This window comes from Pithys albifrons, chromosome 3 (genome assembly GCF_047495875.1).
Source record: "Pithys albifrons albifrons isolate INPA30051 chromosome 3, PitAlb_v1, whole genome shotgun sequence".
Lineage (NCBI taxonomy): Eukaryota > Metazoa > Chordata > Aves > Passeriformes > Thamnophilidae > Pithys > Pithys albifrons.
Window position 1 is genome coordinate 56,224,907 of NC_092460.1, and position 19,365 is coordinate 56,244,271.

Here is a 19,365-nt window from a genome sequence, read left to right on the forward strand (position 1 = left end):
TTTGACTGGAAAAATGTTTTTGATCTTTGCAGCACAACTGGTGTTCTGCTGTATTTGTTCTAGTCAACACAATTAGTCATTGACCAGATTTATTATTTACTCGTGACCCTTTGTCTTGCTCCCAACATGTGAAAGTTGCAGCTTCAGGATAGAACAGGGAACTGTAATGTGTTGAATGATGTATCCTAGAGGGTAGTGGTGTTCCAGCAACTCTTCTGCCATGTCTGACGTGGGGTTTTGCCTCAGCACGTGCAGATACAGATTCTTTCTCAGTTAAAATTATGCTTTTGTGTATGTACGAGCAAAATGTTCTTTTCTATTATTTAAAAACAGCCTCATACCACAATGTAGTATTTTCTGTTGAGGGCTTGAAGGAAGCAACTGCTCCTTCAGAATTAAATTTCCAGTTAATTAAGCAGACAACTATGCTTTAACATACTTCTGAACGCGCATCTCAGTACTTTCAGTGCCGCACGAGTAACAAAGTGACACGGCGCTGCTTTTGCGCTTTCCCTCATCCAGTGAGTCCTGAGCTGCAAGTTCAAACTGCAGCCTTCTTCCTCTCTCGGCCGCTGCCAAGAGTAGTGGCGGTGGCGAGGGGCAGCAGCCCCCGAGGGGAGAGCTGGGGCCTGCCCGGCCTCCTCCGGGCAGCGCGGCACAGCCCGGCCCGGCAGGCCGACAGCAGGGGCAAAGGCATCGCCGTCGTCCCTCCTCCCCCGCCCAGCTCGCGGCAGCCGGGACGCCCCTCGGGCGGCGGAGACCGCGGGCAGAGCTCAGGGACCACCGAGAGCTGCGGCGCTGGGCCTGGTGCGGCGAGAAGGAGCCCGGCCCGGGCCCCGCGGAGCCCGTGGGGCGCAGATCCCGTCCCTCCCCGCGGGGCAGCCCCCACCGGCCCGGCGCCCTGCACACCTCCACCCCGTCTCCCCTTCCCCGGCTCCTCGCGGCCGGGCGGCGGCCGTAACCCGTCCCCTCGGGGCCGTCCCTCCCCGGGGCGGGGCTCGGCGCGGCGGCCGCTCCGCCTCCCCGGCCGCGGCGGCTGTCACGGGGCGAGCGGGCCGCTCGGGGCTCCTGCGGGGCGGGGGCGGCGCTGCGCGGGGCCCCGCGGCTTCTCTTCGGCCTGGCCGAAGCCGGCCGGCGGCATCCGCGCTCTGCCACCATGTTCAGGCGGATTCTGCAGCGGGTAAGGCAGCGAGACCCGCCCCGGCGGGAGAGCGGCGTGCCCTGCCCTACCGTGCCGCGGAGGTGCCGCTTCCTGGTGCCGGCCGGGCTCGGGGCCGCGCTTCTTGCAGCTGAGCCACAGGCACCGGCGCGCTGCTGCCGGTCCTGCGGCGCAGGGTGCGGGGTAGGGCCGTGGCGGCCGCGGAGGCCGTGAGCTTCTCCGTCCCCGCCCCCGCCCCCTGGCCGAGGGACGGCCCGACCCGATCCGAGCCGGGCCAGGACGCGGTCCCAGCGGGGGGCGGTGTGCCCCCTGCGCTGGGCGGAGGTGCTGGCGGCGGGCGGTGCCGCGGCCGGGCCTGGCGGAGGGCGCGGGGCGGCCCTGCCCCAGCGTGGCTCCTTCCACCAGCGCGGCGGCGTCTCCGCCCGCTGGCAGCGCCAGCCCGCGCAGGGCAGGGGCGAGGGAAGTCCAGCTGGGGGGACATGCCGCAGGACCCGCCGCGATTTCCTCCGGGCCGGCGGGCAGCAAGCTCCTAGCGCCGAGAGCCGGCCCGGCAGCCGCTGGCCGCCTGTCTCCCGTGTTTTAGGAACCGGCTTTTCCGGCAGCGCTGCCTGGCTTGGAAAGCCAAGTTGTGACACTGGTTTGTGAAACCCTTGTCGCCTCCCCGGATCCCCGTGCGGCCCCGCGGCGGTGCAGCCGCCGTGCAGCTCGCCCCCGGCTCGGGCGGGCGCTGCCGGGGAGGTGCCGGCGCAGGGCAGGGCTGGTCCTCGGCTCCGGGAGTCCGGCCCCGCTCGGCCCGGGAATGCAGCGAAAAGGGTTGAGTCACGCTGGTGATGGGCAGGCAGCGCTCCACTTCCCGCACCGCAAGAGAGCGGTGTCGGTGTCAGGCAGGAGCCGCTCACGGAGAGAGGGGAAACCAGCTGTTCTCCCCGCTTTATCTGGTGTTCTTCCAAAGCGTGCTGTATGCGTAGCACCTCTGAAGGGGCGTTTCACTGGAGAGGCTGGCCTTCTTTCCTCATCTACCATGCGAGGAAGCGTTGCTACAATGAGAATTAACATAGGGGAATAAAGCAAGCATTCTGCCAACTTTTTCAGTGTAAAGCATACCTCAAAACCATACCTGTTTTTCGGTCATAGGTTGTGGGCAGGTGAAGGTCTTGGTCTATTTGGATCTTCGTGTTTACAAGAACTTCCTGAAGTTTGATGTGAGGCCCTGCTAAGAGCACAGAAACGTACTGCGAGCCTAACTAAATACTGGCAGTAGTTAAGTGGGTGTTTATTGATTCTGAGAAATACCAAGCCGTCGAGGAAAGCTTGTATGAGAGGAAAAGACTTGATACAGTGCCAGAGGATATTTGCCCTTAAGTATAAATTAAGCTCAACACTTCCTATAAAAATCTAATAAAGTCAGTGCGAAAGTTTTTGTGTGTTAGAAACAGATATCTTTTCTGAATAGTTTGAACAAATAACTATTTTCCAGTTACGCCTGAAAATTACAGGTTTGCAGCAGAGCTGACAAAGGTGAAACAGACTTTTTCCTGCCCAAAAATTAAATAGAGAAATGCCAAGATTTTTAAAGGTGTTAATCTTTTACTTGGTGAAAATAACTATGCTTTTAAAAAAGGCATTTTGTATAAGTAGTGATTGCAAGTACAGCCTCATACATACTTAGAGTCTGGTTGGCAAACTGTGAAAAATACTTCTGCTGTGCTCTTGAACTTCTAGTTGCTGCCAGATGTTTTCATAAAGAACAGTTTTTCAAAGCTTTTGTGTGTCTCATGCAGTAATTGAAGGTTAAGGAACTGCCTCTTGACCCTTTTCTTGTGCATCATTAATATAGCTGTCAACCCCCCCCCCCCACCTTTCAGTCATTGAAACATCATTTCTTCCTATTATCTATTTGGTTTATTATTTGATTGTAGGTGATGCCATCCTTTCTAGCCAGAGAGCTAGTTATTACTGGTGATATAACTTGAGTTATGAAAGTATGTTTTTTTAAAAAGAAATTCTTTATTACATTCCTTTGTATTGTAACTCAGGTGCCTGACAAGCTGCTAGGAAGGAAGGCAACAGCTACAAAGATATGGTTTATAGTTTCAGTGACTTATTTGAAATTCTGATTCCTGAAGTTTTGAAACATCAGATGTTTCTTTTTTATACTACTTCTGTACCTGGATCCCCTGTTTTTTTCTTCTGCAGCTGTAATTTTTGCTTTTGCAGGTATCTTCATAGTGAATTTGAATGGCATATTTTCAAAACAGAAAGTATTATGTGCTGAGCATTGCTCATTTAGTTTTTGAAGTTAGTATCTTCATGCTGTGTTCAACTAGATCCTCATTTTAGGTCCTTTCCCTACAAGCTGTTTCTAACTTTTATCTGTGTTTTCAGTGTGACATCTCAGGGATCTATCTGTTTTGCATGTTTGCACCACAAGCCCCCCTTTCATTCATTCTAGCCACTTCTTGTTTTCATGCATGGTTTGTCATGCTGATCTAGAAAAATGTAGTCTTTCCCAAATCTGTGTGGAATGTCCAAGACACAACTTTCCTGCTCAGATAGTTTGATTTTTGTCTGTCTTGTCTTTTTTTGTGTTCAATTCTGAATGCCCTCTGTGGGCATTGTGTCCTCTCTCCATTGTTCATCTACTGGTGGGCCAGTGGCTGTTGCCTCTGGCCTGTTAAAGCAGAGCTCACTTCTTATATTTGCAAGGAGGAAGCATTTATTTTCAGCTGATGGAAAACTGATTCCTTTGACCTCATTCTGAGCCTTCTTCCCATTGCTCATGTTTTTTTAGTGAAAGACTCATCTATTGGGCCAGTGTCACTACTATTTACATTAGTTTCTATCTTTATTCTTTGTGTTTAAGCGTATGACTACAACTATTGGAAACTGTGTTGTGTTTGAGTGGTAGGTTTCTTTTGCTCTCTGTTTCTAACTAAAGCTTGAGTTCTTGCTCTCGAGATCTTGGGGTCTAGGGTGAGAACAGGAATTTGCAGGTGTTTCTGTAGCTCAGGTAGTATGGTCACCTTTTCTCCAACTCCAAGCTCAGGAACAGATATATCTACTTGTCTGGGATGCACTGGATCTCATGCCTTACCTATAATTTTCTTTTTACATTTTCCATTTCAAGGCTAGGCAGAGAGCATATTTACTGGGATGGATGCTTAACTGCCAGCTGTGCTTGTGCCCTGTCCTGAGAAATCAAAAGGAGCATCTGTGCCCGCTCCTGGGCACGAGGTCTACTTGTATGAAACTGGTGGCATGATGGGAGAGGCTTTATGCCCTATAAAGTCAGGAGTAATTTCATTTTGCAGAACCATAAAATGGTGTCACACTTGTTTAGAAGTAAATGGTATTTATATTCTGTATTGCAAGGTACTCTTTCTAGCACTGAGTTGTTTGATAAGGGCTTTGGCCTTCTTTTTCTTGTGTCTTGCTAGTTGCTTCAAGACCTTTTTATGGTTGTAGGAGTACCCTTACCTAGGATTTAAATCTCCACTGGCAAAACTGTCTAAATCTGTATTCATTCACATTTTCTCAAGGCTTTACATATTTTTTCAAAGGTTTTAATTTATTCGGAATTTAAAACTGCTGAAAAGAGTATCATAACTGAAAGGTCTGTAGCTACAGACAGATAAATAAACATGCAAAATGACACATTTATACTCCATCATTTTAAAGCATTAGCTCATTCATTATATAATTTTCTGTTCCTTTTCAGAAAACAAGCTGCAATCATTGTCATGCTTTTTGTTTTGAATGATGTTTATATTAACTTGCAATTTTGAGAAAACACAAAGAGTGACATTATGAAGTTTAGCGTATTACTTGCAGTACTGGAGTTGCTAGTAGTAGAAACATACGTTTTCTCTGCAAAGTAAACAAATATAACTTGGACAACTGAGAGAGAAATATGCTGGATCAAAGACTAACTTTGCATCAGTCTTTCAACTTCAGGTATGCCTTTAAGGGTCAAATGTTAATTTTTTAAAAGTGCATACTACGGAAGTCTGTGTGGAAATTTTCTGCAGGCCATCTGAAAACAAAGAGTGTCATTCTTAATCTGTCCTTAGATCATAAATTCCAAGTTGTTCAGTATGTTGTGATTTTTTTTTAATGGAATGTGATATGACAGTGGTACATGAGTGTAGCTTAACCATGTGTGTGAACAGATTTGATGATGCTGTGATCAGTTAAAAAAAACCCCATTCCCAATCCCCCATTCTTTATTTGGATGGCGAAGCATGTTTGAATTACCTTACGAAGATATGCTTACTGGATTTTTGGTTTAGACTTTCATAACATCCTTCCAATTTTGTATTTTATTTTTCTTACTACTCTGTATACTTTGCAAATGGTGCTATGGACTGTAACTTGGAAGTTACTTAATTACCTCTTTCCTTCTCACCCTTCTTTCCTGCACATGGCACTCACCAGAAAATGCCACCTGTTTGTACTAAGCTTTCTAAATTTAGCTTGGAATTATGCTTTCTCTTTTAAAGAGTGCACATTGTTTTTTGAAAGGTTGGAAGGATTTTACCTGTACTGTGTAATAATTTCTGTCATAAAATGCATACAGTCAGACATGCTGTGTGATGCCTATTAGTGTGATTGTAACATGTCTGAAGTGTTTCATAAAGCAAATACTTTAATCAATGATCTAGTAATAACTCTGTACTTTTAATATACGAGCTTACCTCCTGGAGGTTGGAATAATTTCGAGGTTGTAGGAGAACTTAATATGCAAATCTCATTGCAAAATGCAGTCAGCTCTGGTGTGAAATGGGATGGGCGATTAACAATGTATGGTAGCGTTGTATAAGGAGCTAAGAAGTGAAGAAAATATTGTGTTAATTGTTGCAGAAGAGTATTGGGTTTGAGATGAAATGATTCATTAGGTTCACTGAAAGTGTATGCTCAGGCATTGCAAAAGTGGAGGTATGTGCTGCCTGTCTAAAGAGACAGCTGGATCATTTCTTATTGCCGTAGCCCAGGCTGTCAAGTTCTGTTCAGACTGTCCCTCTGCTATCTTGTCTCTCTGTCCAAGGCTATGTGAAGGCACATTCTTCAATTTTTGGAGATGAAAAGTGAAACAAAAGGCTACCATTTCGTGTAAAGCATCAGTAAAGACATGCATATTTGTTAATGCTGACACTTGCCATTTCAAAAAGTCTGATTTCTCCTTGTGCATATAAGTGCTGGGACTGATAGGGGTCCAAGTTTTGTGGATTGCTAGAACTGAACAGCTGCCGTAGCTAAATACCATACAAAGCCTTTTGATTTTTCAGATTTCTGAACCCTTTTTAAAAGTGTCTCTCTCTATGAAATTTCTTCTTACATCATGAGAGTTTGTATCCTTTATGGAAGAAAGCTTTGACACCTGACCTCTTAATTTTCCCTTATATAGACATATGTGTATATACATCTTTAGATTCTTTGTTCTTGCGCAAAGTAAATTCTCAAGTGAGCCTTACTACTCGGTTGCGTGGTTGTGGTTTATGGATTGCATGGAAAGAAACTTCTCAGCTATATAAACTGAAAAAAAATTGTTTCTAATATTAGATGCAATATCCTAACTTACCTGTCTTACTGGGAAACTTGGCTACACCTTACCAGCTGTTTTAGATATTATTCTGATTGTCAGTACACAACAATCCACATCTTCATTAATGGAGTTACTAAACTTGTATTTCAAAGCTTTCCTGCAGGATGTGTGTTTCTGTGAGCAGCACTTCATAGGCCACAGAACAATTTGGGCAGGAAGGGAGGAGCTCAGAAGCTAACTAGTCTGAGCTCCTGCTGCAAGCAGGACCAGCTCTGAGGTCTGGATCAGTCTGCTTGGGCCTGGCCTCACATCGGAAAATCTGTTTTTTACGTCCAGTGGGAACCTCTCATTTCAGTTCTGTGTCTGGTCCTCTCACTGTGTGTTCCTCAGACCAGCCTGGCTTCTTCTTCATGATGGCTTCCTCAAAAGGTGGTGGTGTGCCTGCTGTTTGGCCCTCACAAACCTCAGCCTCTCTTATGGGACAGATGCTCCATCTCCAGATGTCTTGGTGGCCTTTTGCTGGACTCAGTCTGGTTTATTGATGTCCTCCTTGGACTGGGAGAGCCAAACTGGATGCTGTATCTTGATGTAGTCCAGTGGATGGCGGCCAGTGGGCATGATTGCTTCTCTTGGTTTGTTGGCTGGGCTTCTGTTAACACAGTCCAGGGTTCTGGTATCCCTTTGTGCTGCCAGGGCACGCTGCTGGCTCCTGTTTGGTTTGCTGTCTGACACGAGGCCAGTGACCTTTTCAGCAGAGAGGCCTCTGTTGCTGCCAGGGGTTTTCCTTCCCTGGCACAGAACTCTGCATTTGTCCCTTTTGAATTGCATGAGATTCCCGTTGGCCTGCCTGTTCCTCCAGCCCATCTGTCCCTGAGTGACAGCCTTGCCCTTGAGTGTATCAGCTGGTCCTTGCAGTTTGATGGAAACCTGATTAGTGTGCACCTGTGGCTCTGCCTTGTTTACTGACTGCGTCAGTGACCTGGAGCAGGAGTAGTACCAATGCCTTCAGTTTGATGTGTTTTGCCATATGCATTGTATCTCTGCTTACCCTTTTTTTTCCTCTCCTGTTACTAACTTGCAGAGCTTGCATCACCTTGCCTGTTGCTTTTATATGTTGTACTAGAAGGAAACTATGTTTTCCTTTTTTGTTTTGAAATATAAACCAGCTAAAATGAAAAACACAGAGTAGGAAAACCATTGTGTGTTGATCACTTAACTGATGACCTCAGGAAAGGCTGGAATGAGGAGAGATGGTTTTCTTCTCTTACTGTCACCAGCTCCCATAGATGGCTGCCTAACTCCTACTCCCTTCCCTTTGGCCAGTGTTCAGAGCTTTTCTATAACTGAAATGTATCTCACTGGGAATTAAGTCCTTCATCAGTAAATTTGATCTTTTTATTACACATTTTTTTACTTCATTAATAATAAAAGGCTGTTACCTTTATGAAAGTTGAAAATAGAACATTCTTTTAAAAACAAAGCAGGAAAATGTACTTAATTTTCAAAGTATGGAAAAGCAAGTGTGCTGCAGAAATCTTACAAAAAGTTATATATCTGACTTGTCTTCCAAAAAAGGACATATTTGAGCAAGAAAATTCCAACCCAAATAAGATTTTGGAGACACCAAGATCTGGAAACTAAAACTATTTATCTACTCTGTCCTTCTTTCTAGATTTCAATCTGCATATTTAAATTCTTTAATATTGCTGTATTAAATTACAAAACTCTTTTTAACATTAGAGATATTTCCAGATGGGCCAAAATACATCAGTAGCATTACTTCATCCCATTTGTCATAAGGAAATTAGATAATGAACTTTTTGTTCCTTATTGAAACTCAGATTGCATATCTGTATTAGGATAATTACTGATGTTTGCTTTGAGAATGCTCACTCTTTGGCCATCAGTCAAGCAGTGGCATTCTGGAGATGAGTAGGAGAAGTTAAATGAAATGTAAATCAAAGTTATAGCTAAATAAGAATTATAAGATGCAATCCATCTACCCAGATTTTGAATTATGTAAAATTTAAAATTTATTTGCTTATTTTATCTCAGCCTATAGTTTCAAATTAATAATTTTGTTTTGATTTTCAGCATATTCATAGTAGTATATAGGTTGTCTTACTGATTAATAGGTTTTAACTTTACCACGGACTTGATTATTATTTTTGTTCTTTTTCCAAATCAAGGTAGTGCTTGTTGAGTTAGGAGGGTCCTCACACTTTCGTTTCCTGGCTTTCAAATATTTAAAGGCTTGTTCAGATTGTATAGAAATTAACAAAAAAGTAGTGTGATGCTAGTTTAATCCTTCTGAAACTTTTTAGATTGTAATTTCTAGTGTTTTCCTATAGGATAGAGACCTAATTTAATACCAGTGAGAGTGGATACAAGGTCAGAGTTCAGCAATTTTTTTTGGTTTGTGTAGAGCATTCATGAAAGGAAGTGGTTTAAAAACCTGGCCTTTGCTTCTGGTGTCTGCTTGTTCTTTTATTTAGGGAGAGTCATGGGTAAAGTCTTTTGTTGAAGTGCTGTGCTGAAAATTATATAATTGCTTGTCAGCTTGTTCACTTCATTACTCCTGTGGAGGGAAAGTACTTCTGTATTCCAGCAAGTAAAAGAGAGCTCTTTGCATAGGATTGGTATGGTCCTTTTAAAAAGATTTATTAAATATTAAAAAGTAAACACTTATTTTTCTCTCTCCATTTCAGACTCCAGGTAGAGGTGGGTCTCAAAGCTCAGATTCGGATTCATCTGCCACACCTGGAAATGCTGTTGATGTGAACAATGAAGGCTCTTCTGAGGTACTGTGCACCATACTGGGGCTGGAGTTTTAAACCCTGGCTGCTGGTTCTCTGATACATGAAGCTGTTAGAACTAACTTTTGGTGCCTTTCCTAAATAACAGCTGTACTAAATAAGTACTTGCAATTATAATCTAAAAATTGTTTTTTGTTTAAATAAAAAAAGTAAGGATAGACCATATTTATATGTAACTATTAATTGGGTTTATCAATTTAAGTGATCAGAAGCAATCCTTCCTGTAGTTCTAGAGATGAATTATTAAAAACAACGATACATAGGTTTAAGTCTCCTTGTTAATAAAACTTTAATGAGAGCTGAAAAACACAAGTATTAACATTTTATCATGCTTCTACTCCATTTTTACTTTGCTTCTGCTAAGCTGTAGTGTATGCTGGAAACTTTGTCCTTGTGAAATACCCAACATGTTGGCCTTTGGTGTTGGTCTATAAATCTACCACTTGTAAGTCCTATCAATTTTTATTTGCTGTATGCCATATTTAATCAGCAGAATAAGTTGTTATTCTTGCTTCAATCTCACATTATAATGTCTTTGGATTTACAGTGTTGTCAAATATTAACTCCGAAAAATGCAAACTGACTTCACTGGCTGTTGAAGCTACTTTGTGCTAATGTAGCCTGATGACCTATCTTGAAAATGTGTTGAGCTTAGCATACAACTACAGTGCAAGGTTAATTACTCCTATTAGAGCATTAAAGGGAGCAAAGTGCCCTTTCTTACATTGGATGAAGTCTGTGACAATTCAGATAGTTCTGTGTGGGCTATGATAAGAGATAAGAGAAATTTTCACTGTGCTGTTTAAAATACTGATTGCCTTCCATCTATGCTTCTGCTTATTTTTTATTTCTTGAAGCCTTATTTCAGTCAATGTAATCAGATATCCCTTAACATTTTGCTGCATGTTGTATATGTCAAATGTTTTTGAGTCTAAATCTGTTTTGTATGCATATTTAGCCATCCCCAACACAAATAAATATTCTTAAATTGCAGACTACAATCTAATTACTTTTTTAGTTAATTAAGGCATAAAAATGTTCAATGACATAGTTGCTTTTTTCCAAAGTTTGGCTGAAATTTTAAAATTCTATTAAATGAGTTCAAGATCACTGACTGTGCAGGTTATGAGTGTCACAATGTACCTCAGTACTAATGCAGCAGTATTTTCTTTATAGGGGGTGAGATTTCCAAGTGGTGTGCCTGCACTATTGCCCCACTGGCTTTTCTTGCTACTGAGACAAAATTATGTCAGACCAAAGGCTGCTTTGTCATTCTGGGTTGATATGGATGTATAACATGAAAAAGTGTATTTTGATTGTCAGTAATTTCACCATTTGTTGCATTATTTATGGTTGGGTGTTATCCTGAGAATAGAATTTCAAAGTGTGTTTGAAAATGAGCTCTGAACCTGGGGATGGATTTTTATTCTCCTCAGATTCTTGCATTACAGCATGTTACTCAAACCTTTCTGTTAATTTTCCCTTTCCTGTGCAGCTGGCATGAGGTATTGTCTCTCTTGGAGCTTCTCTTCAGGAGCACCATAGTTGGTCTCTGCATAATGTTTGCTCTTTGTTTTATTGTGATGTTACCACCTGGTTCTCCAGTATCATATAGTCAGAAATCCATTAACTTGTTTTCGTTCCAGTTCCTTGTCTACATTTTCTAATTAGTATTGCTTGAAGAATCCAGTGGAAAATAATTATTAAATCTGTGCAGATTCATATATTTCATACTTCCTCCAGCCTGGTTGAAATACATCCTGATTTTTGACAATTGTAGTATTAAACAGAAGGAGTGGGGAAGTCTGAATTCAAACTGTTCAAACTGCTCAAGAAGAGGTGAACATTTGTTTAAATCCCATCTGTGGCCACATAAGCACTTCAGGTCACACACAGACCCCTAATCAAGTCTAGGTACATCTTTTATTCACTGTGCAATCTGCCCAGGGAGGAAAGATTTGAGTCTACCCTGCCTTTTTTGCTTATGTCCCAGTGCAACTCTGTCTGCAGTACAGGGTTGATCGAATATTCCATGCTTGCAGTTAGTTGACCAGTGAGATTATGCTTTCCTTAGTGTAATGTGGCTGTGTTAGCAAGACAGGTTTGCCTCAGCCTCATCTGCTGCTGTTGCAAACTTGCTCATTAATTTATAGAGGTATTTCTGCAATCTCACCACACCACCCTTAACTCTCTTTGTGAAACATCTGAACACCCTTACAGGAAACCTCATGATGGATGTGCCACGTGCCTTGTAATGCTCCATTCACGATTTGTTATGCAGCTTATTCCTCTGTCACATGAAGGGGAAACCAAGAATGTCTAGAAAACACATAGTAGTATGCAACATGGTGCTAGCTTTTAAGGCATGGTTTAGATTTGATTATTTTTATGTCCTTAATAACTATTCCTTCTTGTTTTCTCTGTAGTATTATATGGTTTGTAAAAGCTATGTTTCCGAAAGGAAAACAGACTTTGCTTTTCATGATTGTAGAGAACTTTCAGCATAAGAATTGAACTTTTGATTCCAGATCTGCACTTTTGTTTTGGTCTGTATTAATTTCTTAAAAACAAATATACATTTCGCAGGGCTTCATCTGTCCACTGTGTATGAAAGTGTGTGTAACTCCCAGGGATCTGTCTGAACATTACCAGAGTGAGCACACTGGGACAGAAGGAAGACAGGAGCTTCGTGACCTCCCAGCTCTTAGTGTGGGTCTTGTTTATTTTGTTTCAATAGCTTTGGTAATGGGCTGCTTTAAATGAACCTACATCTTTTCTTGTGGCTTGGGTGTCAGCTTTTCAAATAGTTTCTTTTGATTCCTTGCTTAGACGTAATTTGACCTCTTATGCATGATTCCAAAGTATACATGCAGCAGAAGAATTAAGCTACGTCGAGCCTTCTGGTTTGCGGTTGTCTGTCACATGAGACATTTGCAGTATTGGAAGACTTCAGTCACTGATATATGCACTTTTTTTAACAGCTTTTGCTTGATTTTCGTGTAAATAAGACTGTTTTCTTGTTTGATTTACTTCACATCAGACTCAGTACCAGGATAAACATGATATTGAATCTTGTACATCCTTATTAAAAGAAATGTTAGCTCTTACTAGCTAACTTTTTTTAAGCAGATTTATAGTGCAAGATAGGTATATTGGAAAAAAGATAGAACTGAGGACAGGAATATAAAATCTCAGAAACTTCTCTTCATGGACATGTTTAAGAGCTTATATATTGCAGCAACATTATAAAAATAATTATAAAAATAAATTTTGAATACATAATCTTACTGGAATGTTTTTATGCCCTGAAAGAACATGCAAAGGTTGTTTCAGCTAATAGACATAAATTGTAGTGCATTTCTAAAATCTACCAGCTGTGGAGTGTAAAACTGTACAATTAAAGTTTTACACTCCACAACTGGAAGAATTTAAATTGTGTAAGTTAACAGCCTCCAGATGCACAAGGCTATCCAATACTTTTATGCTGTGAACCTTCAGAGAGTAGATTTGACTTCTGGGGGCAGGCAGCTTGCTGTGCACTAAATGGGTTTTTATGGAGATGAAGTTTTGCATTCTTTCTGTCAATGTTACTTTTGTTGAGTTTAGGAATCAAAGTGTTTGTTCTAGGCTGTCTGTGTGGTGTGATGTTATTGTATTTGTGGTTGTGTTCATTTGCTAAGAAGCGCTTCTTTTCCTTCACTATACTTAATGTATATTTGCTCTTTGTTTTTGAAGGGAAATCTTCAATATGTGGAATGTTATTCTCAAAGACCATGAAAGCCATCAATACTTTGATTATTCTAGAATTAACTTGAGATGTCATTTCAGGGGTGAAATGTCACTTGTTAAAGTGAGTAGGATCTGTGCTAAAACTGGCCTGTGCTGCTCTCCTGGAGTGGTGCAGGACCTCCTCAGAGACAGGACAACTGGAGTATGGCTATTGATTGACTCCTCACTGCCTCGTGTTGAAGCAGAGATCATCTGTAGTGCTCTGTTGTGGTCAAGTCAGCTTTTTATTTTCTTTATTATCTGGTTACAGTGCAAGTGCTGTACTTCGATAAGCCATGGCATTCCTGATGCAATGGTGTCAGTACATTGTGGAACCATCAGAAGTGGTTTGCTTACCTGAAGTTACTGTTTTATTTAAGCTGGTTGTATGTAGTATAATTTTATAGAGATGACTGTCAGGTTCTTGCCCACTCTGAGTTTTTGTTTTTCTCATCAGTTACTGATCAGAACTCTTCACTTGTCAACAGCTGATTACAACTTTTTAACTTGATAAAAGTTGTGTATTGAGTGTAGCACATGAAATACAAATTCAATTGTTTCTAGCTGTTGCTCTTTCCTGTTGCTGAAGCTGTGTTTCTTTGTACAGTGGTTCAGTAAATATCTGTAAGAGGGGGAAGAACAAAGCAAGTATATAAGGGTTTTTTCAGTTTGATCTTTTATGAGCAAGCCTGGAAGCATTGAAAAAGTGGGGAATTCTGTTAATTGCTATTGTCAATGCTAGCATGAAAATACTTGACTACTGAGAAGCTGATTATTTGCTGATGGAAAATAATGGTTTGCATTTGTAGTGAGTACATTGAAACAACAACACAGCCAGGTTGTCATCACCCCTCATTCAATCTTTGCCATTCCTGGGACAGCATTCATGGCTAGGCTTCGCGAACGAAGATTTGAGAAGGGCACTACCCATGCTTGCTGCAAGCGTGCTGGTGGTTAAAAAGGCCGATACGGGATAGGCAGGTCCGGTCACAAAAGGCACAGCGGAATGTCTCCCTAGGTGACATTGGCAAGGAACGGTTCATTCTGCGTTGTCTTTTCTCCTCAAGACTGACTCTTCGTGCATTCTCAAAGGAAGCAGGAGTGTTGTGAATGGTGTGTCTCCATGAATCCCGATTGGAGGCCAGAGTGGACCAGTGGTGGCAGTCAATATGGCCAAGGCTGAGGTGTTGTTTCCGAGAGTCCTTGTATCTCTTCTTCGGGGCTCCTCTCTTGTGGCAGCCGGTGGCGAGTTCACCATAGAGCACAATCTTTGGGAGGTGGTGATCCTCCATCCTGGAGACGTGCCCTGCCCAGCGCAGCTGCGTTCTCATCATCATGGCCTCGATACTGGTGACCACTGCCTGTTCAAGAACAGACACATTGGTCATGTAATCAGACCAGTGGATGTTTAGGATTGAACGGAGGCAGCGCTGATGGAAGCGTTCGAGAAGCCGCAGGTGGTGGCGGTAGATGACCCAGGATTCAGACCCATATAAAAGAGTAGACAGTACAATAGCTCTGTAGACACTAATCTTTGTACTTTTCTTCAGGTGTTTATTGGACCAGACTCTTTTATGGAGTTTTCCGAAGGCTTTGTATGCCTTTGCTAGCCTGTTGTCTATCTCTTTGTCAATCTTACCATCTGAGGAAATGATTCTTCCCAGATAGGTGAACTGCTGGACTGACTTAAGCTCTGAATTGCCTATGGTGATGTGAGGATGATGGAAGGCTTCTTGAGGTGCAGGTTGGTAGAGAACTTCCATCTTCTTTAGGCTGACTTCCAGCCCCAAAAGCTCAGCAGCCTCTGCAAAGCAGGATGTTAAGCGCTGCAGAGCTGCTTCTGTGTGAGCAACGAGTGCGGCATCATCAGCAAAAAGCAGCTCACGGACAAGGTGATTCAGGGTCTTGGTGTGGGCCTTCAATCGCCTTAGGTTGAATAGGCTTCCATCGGTACGATGTCGGATGTAGATGCCGTTATCTTCATCGAGGTCTGCTGTGGCTCTTTGGAGCATCATGCTGAAGAAGATTGTGAATAGAGTTGGTGCAAGAATGCAACCTTGTTTCACACCATTGGTTATTGGAAAGGGCTCAGAGAGTGCATCGCCATATCTGACTTGTCCACGCTGATCCTCATGTAGCAGGATGATCATTTTGAGGAACTTGGGGGGACATCCTAAACGTTCCAAGATCTGCCACAGGCCTTTTCTGCTCACAGTGTCGAAAGCTTTGGTGAGGTCAACGAAGGTTACATAGAGACCTTTGTTCTGTTCCCTACACTTCTCTTGCAGTTGTCTGAGAACAAACACCATGTCTGTGGTACTCCTATTGGCTCTGAAACCACACTGGCTTTCAGGTAGAAGATCTTCTGCAATAGTGGGTACTAATCTGTTCAGAAGTATTCTTGCAAGGATTTTACCAGCAATGGAGAGCAAAGTAATGCCTCGGTAATTTGAACAGTCTGAGTTTTCTCCTTTCTTCTTGTACAGGGTGATAATGACTGCATCACGGAGATCTGGTGGTAGTTCCCCTTGTTCCCAGCAACGCACAACAAGCTCGTGGAATTTGGCATGGAGTGCTTGACCTCCATGCTTCCAGATTTCAGGTGGAATTCCATCAACTCCAGCTGCCTTGCCAGTTTTCACCTGTTGTATGGCCTTGAGTATCTCTCCCATAGTAGGGGCTGCATCCAATTCATGTTTCACCGGTTGTTGTGTAATGTGTTTAATTGCTGAGCCTTGGACTACACGGTTGGCACTGAAGAGAGTCTGAAAGTGCTCAAACCATCAGTTCAGGATGGAGGTTTTATCTGTTAGAAGCAGTTGACCATCTGCACTGAGTAGGGGGCTTTGAACCTGGTGTGTGGGTCCGTACACTGCTTTCAGGGCCTCATAGAATCCTCTTTGGTCACCCAAATCTGCGCATAGTTGTGTCTTTTCTGCTAGGTCGAGCCACCATTTGTTCTGGATGTCTCGAAGTTTCTGTTGGAGCTTACTGCATGCAAGATGAAAGGTGGCTTTTTTTATATGGCAAGATGGCTGAGCAAGGTGTGCTTGGTGAGCAGTTCTCTTCTTCTTCAGCAATTCCTGGATCTCTTGATTGTTCTCATCAAACCAGTCTTTGTTTTTCTTGGAGGAGAACCCTAGGGACTCTTCAGAGGACTGCAGGATGCAACTTTTAATATGTTGCCAAAGCGCTTCGGGAGAGGGATCTATGGGATTATCTTAGTCTAGTTTGAAGGTTTCCCTGGAAGCTGTCTCTCACTGTGGCTGTTTGAAGATTGCTGACTTGGAGCCTCCTCCTTGGAATGCCGCCTCTCTTAGGTTTGGGCTTGAAGTGGAGGTTAAGTTTGCAGCGCACAAGGTGATGGTCTGTTTGACATTCTGCACTCGGCATCACTCGAGTATGACGAACATCACTGACATTTCTCTGTTGTACTAAGATATAGTCAATGAGGTGCCAGTGCTTGGATCGAGGACGCATACAGGTTGTCTTCAGGCTGTCTTTCTGTTGAAAGATAGAGTTGGTGATGGTGAGCTGCCGTTCTGCGCAAAACTGTAGCAGTAGGCGTCCGTTGTTGTTGCAGTTTCCAACACCATGCTTGCCCAGGACTCCTTTCCAGGCTTCGGAATTCTTACCTACTCTGGCGTTGAAGTCACCAAGGATTATGATCTTATCATCTGCAGGAACATTTTGGGTGAGGCGGCACAGGTCTGTGTAGAATTTGTCTTTTTCCGCTGGGTGAGCTTGGAGAGTTGGGGCATATATGCTAAATAGAACAACATATTGCTTGTTGTGTAGAGGGAGGCGTAAGGACATAATGCGATCGGAATGACCTGTCAGCAGATTTTCAAGTTTGGAGGCAATGGAGTTTTTAATCATGGAGCCAACTCCTGAAAGGTGTCTTTCGGTTTTGGGTTTGCCTGACCAGTAGAGTGTGTAGCCAGCACCATGTTCTTTAAGGCTGCCTTCCTCATGAAGACGAACTTCACTGAGAGCAGCAATGTCAATGTTGAGCCGTGACAGTTCGTGGGCAAGTAGAGCAGAATGACGCTCAGGACGTCCACTATCCCCAGTATCAAGCATGGTTCTGATGTTCCAACATGCGAGTGTTAGTTTGAGCACACCTTTGCAGGCAGATGTATGCCTTTGAAATCTCTTTGTTTTTGTTTGACCGCATGGAAGATGCCAGTTGGCCGCAGTTATCCAACCGGGTGTGAAGATGAGCTATGTTTAGGCCACCTTTGCTAGGCCCCTCTCCGTGTGGAGCAAGCAGTGCTGTCCTTAGAAAAGGCTGCTTGGTCATTCAGGATGCTGCCGCAAGAGACTGTCATCTCCGGGGTCAAGCCTCTAATGACCCATATCCTGAACCGCCTGCATGCAGGGTTGGGTCTGCGACTTCCAGCTACTTCCTATCACCTGCTGTTTTCGACCCTCACCTGTCGCTACAGGGCTTTGCAATGTGGGTGAACCCTTCAAGCCTGCGCAATGGATTTTTTAGGTGAGGCACAGCGTGCACAGAAGTGGCCCCACCCTTTACTCCTAAGGTTCATCTGCCACGGCCTAGCGAGCTTGGACGGTGACAGCGAATACCTCAGGATGTAGGTTTGTTTAGAGTATCCTTCTCTTAGATGGATGGCCTTACAGGGCTAAACGAGCTCCATCTGCCCGAGTTTGGGGTTAGAGTTGTCCTTCTCCTAGGATGGTTGCCAGACGGCTAGTGAGCCCATCCTGCCCATGGACACACTTTGTCTGACCCTTCAGCTGAGACCTGTCTGGCATGGGAGACCCTACCGGCGGCACAAACCACCTCCAGCATAGCTCTCAACCTCATGAGGCCACGCAAGCTTCTCCCCTGCGACAAGGGGATGTCCCTGGAGAAGTGGGACAGCATTATAACAATGCTATAACACTGTCAATGTCATCTTATGTAGCAGACTTGAAGCATTGCTGGGTTTGGCTTATTGAAACTGCTGTTTAGCTTTATTGCTTGTGGGTACTACTGGGAAAAGTTCAAATACATTTTGTTGGAAACAGTGCTGAAGAGGCTTGTGAATTCAGTTTTTCTGCCAGTGCATTCTCCTTAAGCAAGGAGGTAGGACATGTTGCAAGCCAGTGTTTGGTCACACTGTGAGACCTGAAAAATTGTTACTTGGTTAACAAAAGCATTACTACTTTACTTTAAATTTTTTGTTATAGTTTCTTACCTGACCTGTCTTCCACTGATACACCCTCCCTGCTGATGAAAATTTTATTAAGTCTGGTCGTTTGCCCCTCTTCTTGCCCTTCCTTCCTCTCTGTCCTCCATGCAGTGAGAGCTGGTCTTGTTTTTCAGTCACAGACATTCACACCTGCAGTGTCCTGTTGTAGGAAAGGTTTCTTGCTACTTACCTACATCCTGATTTATGGTCATGTGCTCTCTGTGCAGCCCTCATTTTTCAAACTAAGGATTGAAACATAACTGGTGAAAATGTCAGTTTAGTACTTTTCCGTGCCCATCAAGCATTAATGAAGCCTTACTTTGAAAGACAAAAGGCTTATTCAGCTGCAGGAACAGCCATCAAAAATGTTGGCAAGTGTCTGTCCGTGTATAGTCAACTCAAACAAACAAATGCTGTATAAAAGTCACACGCATCACCAAGTTCCCAAACATTGTTCCCCAACTTTGAAGTATACAGTGGTGCCACTAACAAAAGTTGTGTAGTGGCTTCTGTTTTGTTTTCTTTTTCCTAAAGGAATGATACATTTCCAAATCTGTCCAGCATTTTCTGAAAGTCTCAGTTGGATGTTCAGGGCATCTACACAGTGAGTCAGTTACACAGGCATAGTTTGAGCCTTCCTGTCCTGCTTTTATATGAGGCTTTCAAAATAACCACTGTATGGTAACTGCAGTGTTTAGAATATACCAGCTGTTCATATCTGTTTTCTTATCTACCACCAGGCTAAATCTAAGGGAATTTTAAATAGTTCTTTTGGATAGTCTTCATAACTTTCCAGCTGTGTAATAAGTATGTATTTCTTGCCTAATACAAGCAAGATATGACCCTGATGTTTTCTGAATAGGCTTTTCACAGCAGAATTGC

General features: G+C 43.3%; 1 protein-coding gene across 3 annotated transcripts in view; it reads left to right on the forward strand.

Moving 5' to 3' along the window:
* The first annotated feature begins 1,024 nt into the window (after positions 1–1,024).
* Positions 1,025–19,365, forward strand: part of EEA1 (early endosome antigen 1) — a 77,961-nt gene continuing 59,620 nt past the window's right edge. For 2 of the 3 annotated variants that reach the window (XM_071552095.1, XM_071552096.1), the window contains exons 1-3: positions 1,025–1,180; positions 9,410–9,502; positions 12,104–12,226. In XM_071552095.1, coding sequence (XP_071408196.1) covers positions 1,157–1,180; positions 9,410–9,502; positions 12,104–12,226 — 240 coding nt within the window. In that variant the 5' untranslated portion in view covers positions 1,025–1,156. The remainder of the gene's footprint in view (positions 1,181–9,409; positions 9,503–12,103; positions 12,227–19,365) is intronic. The other variant, XM_071552098.1, reaches the window with a different exon arrangement.